Source organism: Daphnia pulicaria, chromosome 8 (assembly GCF_021234035.1).
Source record: "Daphnia pulicaria isolate SC F1-1A chromosome 8, SC_F0-13Bv2, whole genome shotgun sequence".
In the NCBI taxonomy this organism is placed as follows: Eukaryota; Metazoa; Arthropoda; class Branchiopoda; order Diplostraca; family Daphniidae; genus Daphnia; species Daphnia pulicaria.
Window position 1 is genome coordinate 14,442,755 of NC_060920.1, and position 5,655 is coordinate 14,448,409.

Consider the following 5,655-nt stretch of genomic DNA (forward strand, 5'->3'; position numbering starts at 1 on the left):
TTATCGGTTTATTCATCGCACTGCCCGTCGTCCACACTCTCCTGTGCATGGGCACTGCACAAACTTATAGGGACTACGTGCTACGCAGCAGGATCAAAAGAAAAACCATGGGTCAATCGGTATCTTATGGCCAAGACAACCCAGTATACGAATTATAGCTTGACCGTACGTCGTGTTCAGTGCCATCTATTGGGCGGCGGGAGGTCGGAGAGAAAACGGACTCTCTTATATTCATTCATTTACCCGATCCTCAACTGGGAAAATCTCAGTTTGACCGTTCCGTTTGTCTTGGTGGGACTGACGATCGGTTTGCCACTGGTCCACGGTGTCATCTGGTCTCTGCATGTGTTGAGAGATCGTGTGATTCAATGCGCTAGAAAATTCGACGAGCAGAACGACTATTACCAAAGTCGCTGGAATCCTGCTTTCGTCCTGGATGAGACTGGGGGTGACAACAGCGCAATAGTGATTAAAGCCTAAATCCTAAAATATCCATTAAATGCCAATCTATAAAGAGTATCGATATTATAAATTTTGTGCATTTTGGTATCGTTCCAATTATTTCAATGTGCTGCTATTTTGTTTCCATGATAAAGAACCAAGCTCCTTGTTTGATTTTCACCTTACTAGAAAATTGCATTTCTATTGTTATTGTAAAATAGGCTGCCATTCTGACGAATCGACAACATCTTTTACGTTTCAGTACTATAAACTGTGTGAAAATCGTTGTAATACACTAATACATTTGTGTCAATCGTATATATGTGTTTCGAAATAACCGTTAGCGCAATATGCTCATTCGTACTTTACGCGTGCGTCCAGCAAAAACGGGAAAAGGCTATTATTTTATTCACAACAAAATAATACCGAGCTTTTTCCAATATGGTTGTTCAATTGTTTTTTGTTTTTTGTTTTTTAATTCGAGGTGCATACTCAAAGTGTCTGAGTGCATCTTACAGGTATAATCCATCTAATGGTTAGTGCTATCATCCATTGTTTTTCACACGTAAAACGGATGACGAAACCGACGGGATGTTATATTTTTAACATTAGGTGGTGTTCCAATTTTTGTTAAGTTCCCAATTGATTAGTATTTAAATAAAATATATACGTGTATTTATTAAATGTATGCGGAAAATCGATTTGCGAATAAAAGAAGAAAAAAAGATATCTCCTTTACCTGGCGCTCTTGCCGTAATACTTTTTAGAAAAAAATTTCATTTAGTTCACATCGTCTCTACGGTCATCACGGGTCGACCCTAGACCCGGTGTAATAAGACTAATAAGTCATAAGAGACAATAATCGCATACCCACGGTTCGTATTATATTATAACAGTTATTGGCGTGTTCGAGAACCTTTACCGAACAGCCAAGTAACAATCCCATTCGTATCCTTGTCCTTTCGGACAATTAACTTCAGGGATCCGAGATGTAGCACGAAATATGGTTCTGAATCAATCTTATATACTTTTCGTCTTTTCCACAATGAATATAGGTGAACAAAGCTAATTATATGAATGGGTACATATAGAGGTAATTATATAGAATATGGCGTCTGCGGCAACTAGGTGTGGGAGCAACTATGCTCACCAGGAGAATCGAACTCGGGTACCATAATGCCCCGATCATCATGCGACGCCTTAATCGACTCACCCACCTGATCCATCACTAAAATCTGATACGAATAAATTATAAATTTCACCGTAGCTAAACAAAATTGTTGCTCGAAATTTGTTTTTTTAAATGAATTTTATTTCTATTTTGCTATCAATGTTGAATTATTATGGGAAAACAACCCAAGTTTACAAAAAATTAATAGACCATATTAATATTAATGTAATCAAAGTTTTCATTACTGCTTTTTAAGATAATAGCTTGGGTTTTTATAACTGAACGTAAAATTTTCTAACAACATTCAAATAATTTTATAGGGTCTTTCATTAATAAATTTATGGTTTGATTGACAAAATTTTAAATCTTCCATGGTGCATCGTCCACTAGGTATGACTGAGTAATCAATCAAACAATAAAAAAATGGTCGTTTCTTCAAAATCAAATTAAAGCGTCCAAGAGGACTTAAAGTTATTAATTATTAGATGCTGTAATTTTTAAATTTTAATTGGACTCATTTTCGTTTGCGAATGTTGATAAAATATTTAAAAAAAGCTCCCGATACAGCCGCATTGTATACTCGGCAGTCTCAGCCATATTAAGCCTACTATGGTGGACGATCGTGGACGATGCGCCGTGAAAGATTCCCATCTTGGTCAATGAAAAGAGAAATTTATTAATGAATGAAACACTTTTTTGACATAGAATTTTTTGAATAATGTTTGAAAATGTGGTATAATCACAGAGATAAAAATAATTTTTAATCACTCAAATAAGATCATTTCCAAAATGTACAATAACCGTCACGATTGACTCTTGCTGACGAGTTCCGCATACTGCATCCCTTATATAAGCCCCTTCACTCGGCTGAATGAGCATATTACCGCATCTCACCTCATTTTGTTCTGAGAACTTCATAAAACACAACCGTAATTAAGGAAACATTTAGACTTCCAAAATGTCTAATAAAAAACAGCAAGCAGCAAGAAGAAACCGACGACGATTGGCAAAAATGATGATGAAGAAAATGAAAATGACAAGAAAGGATGAAATCAAGTCTATCCGCATGCTAAAACTCTTGTTTCGGCCAATGACTAAATATCTCAGTCCGGCATTGAAACGTTTTCTTTCAAAGCAGTTAGGCGTAAGGATGGTCACATCAGATGACACTCAGTTTCTTCTTTATAAACTTGTCGATTACAACCTTCAAAACGTCTCAAATGGAAGTCTCCAACGGAATGGAAAAAGCATATGTGCTGTCGATAAGATCATCCGACATGCCATAAGAGGACGAAATGTGGTGTGTCATTCCGTATTACCCGAAGTTAAGGCGAAATCCGAGTCCTTTATAACATCCTGGATTAAAGTTGCTCGTTTGATCGGTGCTAAAGACGTAGCTGTGAAGCTACAGGAAACTCGTCAATTCTTGTCTAATAACACCGGAAAGTTCCCAAGAGTACCGAGCCCAGCCAAACGACAGAGGTCGATGGTCAGTATATTCCGCGCGCTAGAATCAGACAAGAAAAGTAATTGGTCAAAGACTAAAGAAATGGCGGCTAGTGCTATCGAAGATGTTTTATTTGACACGATCGCAGAGGATTTTGCAATGCCGATGCGTGATTTCATGACCATCAATCTCAATCTGCTACCATACAACTCCACCGTCGATAGTTACGTCCAATTAAAATTCGCGCTTGCGAAATGCTCTCCAGCGAATTTCGTAGCGCCGGAAGATGGATCTGTATTTGACTTGAGCCACCTCCAAACTGTCATGAATAGTAGGCATGCAGTCATTCATGTGCAACATCGCAACACCTTGCCGAATTGGGAAAAATACTTCAAGAGTTTAATATACGTTTCGCTCGGGATTGGAGCAACCAGATCAGCACGAATGATAAGTCGCATTTACGAGAGCTTACTTGCTGCTAGAAAAGAAGCTAGACGTCAAATTAAACGCGCGCGTTTGCTGCCTCCAATATTGCGCAACCGGCAAAATATCTTCGTCAAAGGTGAAACCGCCAAGATGAACAGTCGATGGCTAGGGCGAAAGAACTCAGGCCGTAAACACCTCACCAAAGGGCCTTCCTCTAATAACAACCAACCCGGAGCCTCAGCATAATGACTTAACGTTCTCGACAAGTCTTATTCATCAAAATTATTGTATTTTCATCATTATGCAGCATAATTCCGTTCTGTGCATGTTCTGCTTATAAATTCGTGTCCTCTGGGCATTCAATCAATAAAATTTCAAAAAACATCTTCGCTATTTAATGTCATGAATAATTGCATTATTTTAATTTAGTATTCGTCTGGATCTCCATCATTCCTGAATTCACTTCCATCCCCCAAAACCTGTATTGTTGACTTTTTGGCTATCAAATAACTATAATTAACTGGATGCAATCTATAAAACCCCATCCAAGGTCTTAAGTAAAGCACGGTAAAGCAATAAGCCAAGGTTAAGGTTTATTTCCTTGGTCTCCACCGCAAGGTTTTGCAAAGCTAAATTACCCAATTGAGGTATAGCCATATTAGCCAATGGATTGCTAATCGCCCAGGGTCTGGAAAATAGTTTGAATGATGTTTTGCTCATGTTACAGACATTTTTAGACATTTTCTCCGTCCGAAAAGTAGTGCGCAGCATTTCATTTCGGATAACAAAATTTGTGGTTTCTTATCGTCAGTTTTATCTCGACTACGAGTAACCTGAGCCCCGTTCAAATCCGGGGAACTTTTGTCTAGCGTAAAGTCGGACTCTTTTGCTATTCGCTTTTCTGTAGCTTAATCATCTGCCCGTAATAGATTTCATCGTGGTAAATCTGTCCAGTGACTACCTTACTTGAAGATTTCGTCATCACTCGTCATGCTATAGACATCTGGTGGTGATGCTGGTTGTTGCGTCATCAAAGATTGGGTCATCACGGCGACGACATCTGGTGGTGGGCATGTTTGGGCATGTTCCATTTTGGGGGAGGAGCCTGTGTTGACACATTGTTGACACATGAATAAGCCCCTCCCCCAAAAGCTTGTTCTTTTATTATATATGGATTTATCCTCAATGTTGACATATTTTTCAATAAAGAGTTTATCGTGAGTTCTGTTTTTACTCTGGTCTCTGGTGGGTGTGTGCCAAGATGAAAACGATTCGACAAGAATTCCGGAAGAGTCAGTTTAATTTTAAACACGATAAGCCCCACGATTTCGCAATTTGGTCTGTAAGTATATCGCTATCTTCTCGACTTCTCCTGATGACTAACAGCTAGTTTAAACGAGGCTTCAACTGTTTTTCCTTGAAAAAGTGGCAAGTGAATCGGCAGAAAATTAACGGCTATTTCATCTTGTATCGATTCGTGGCGGCCGCCTTCTTTCTCTCCGTCCTCGTCGCAAACGGATCGATTAGTACCACCCCCAAATTTTTTTTTATTTATCTAACCAATCTAGGATTCATCATTCAGACTCTTCACTTAGTTGTAAGCCTGGCCATTCCAATCGAACTTCTCTTGCAGAAGGCGAATGACGAAACTGTTGGTGAGAAAACGAAACAAATAGGCCTACTATAAATAGACCCGTCTCACACATCCCATTTGGGTGGGTTTGATTGCACAGATGGCTTCAAATGGACTCTTTTGGCTCGTTTTTCTTGGTTTTTATACAATGTCACAAACTTGCTCTCCATCGCCATCTCGGTCATCTACTGGTTGGCTTTGTTCACACCAGGTATATAATGCTTAGATTTTTACCTCATCGTTGCTATTAATTTATAATAATCTTAAATTTCTCGAACATCATTTCTAGGTTCCGGATTGTCAGCGATGAATTTCCTAGTTCACGGATTCAACAGTATCATGTCCATTTGTGACATCTTAGTGAGCGGCAGACCCTGCCGTTTGATGCACTTCTATCATCCATTGGTCGTCATTTTAGCCAACATTGCCTTCAGCTCGATTTACTGGGCTGCTGGCGGGTTAAACAATGATGGTTCTTCCTATATCTATCCCGTTCTCAACTGGGACAACCTTAGCCTCACAGTTCCCTTCGCGTGA

The 5,655-nt window shown here is 39.1% G+C and overlaps 1 protein-coding gene across 1 annotated transcript; it reads left to right on the forward strand.

Annotated features, from left to right (window-relative positions):
- Positions 1-4,725: 4,725 nt before the first annotated feature.
- LOC124311971 (protein rolling stone-like) lies at positions 4,726-5,655 on the forward strand. Its single transcript, XM_046776339.1, has 4 exons — positions 4,726-4,827; positions 4,912-5,140; positions 5,219-5,329; positions 5,408-5,655. Exons 1-4 carry the CDS (start codon positions 4,747-4,749, stop codon positions 5,653-5,655), a joined length of 669 nt encoding a protein of 222 aa, XP_046632295.1. The 5' UTR covers positions 4,726-4,746.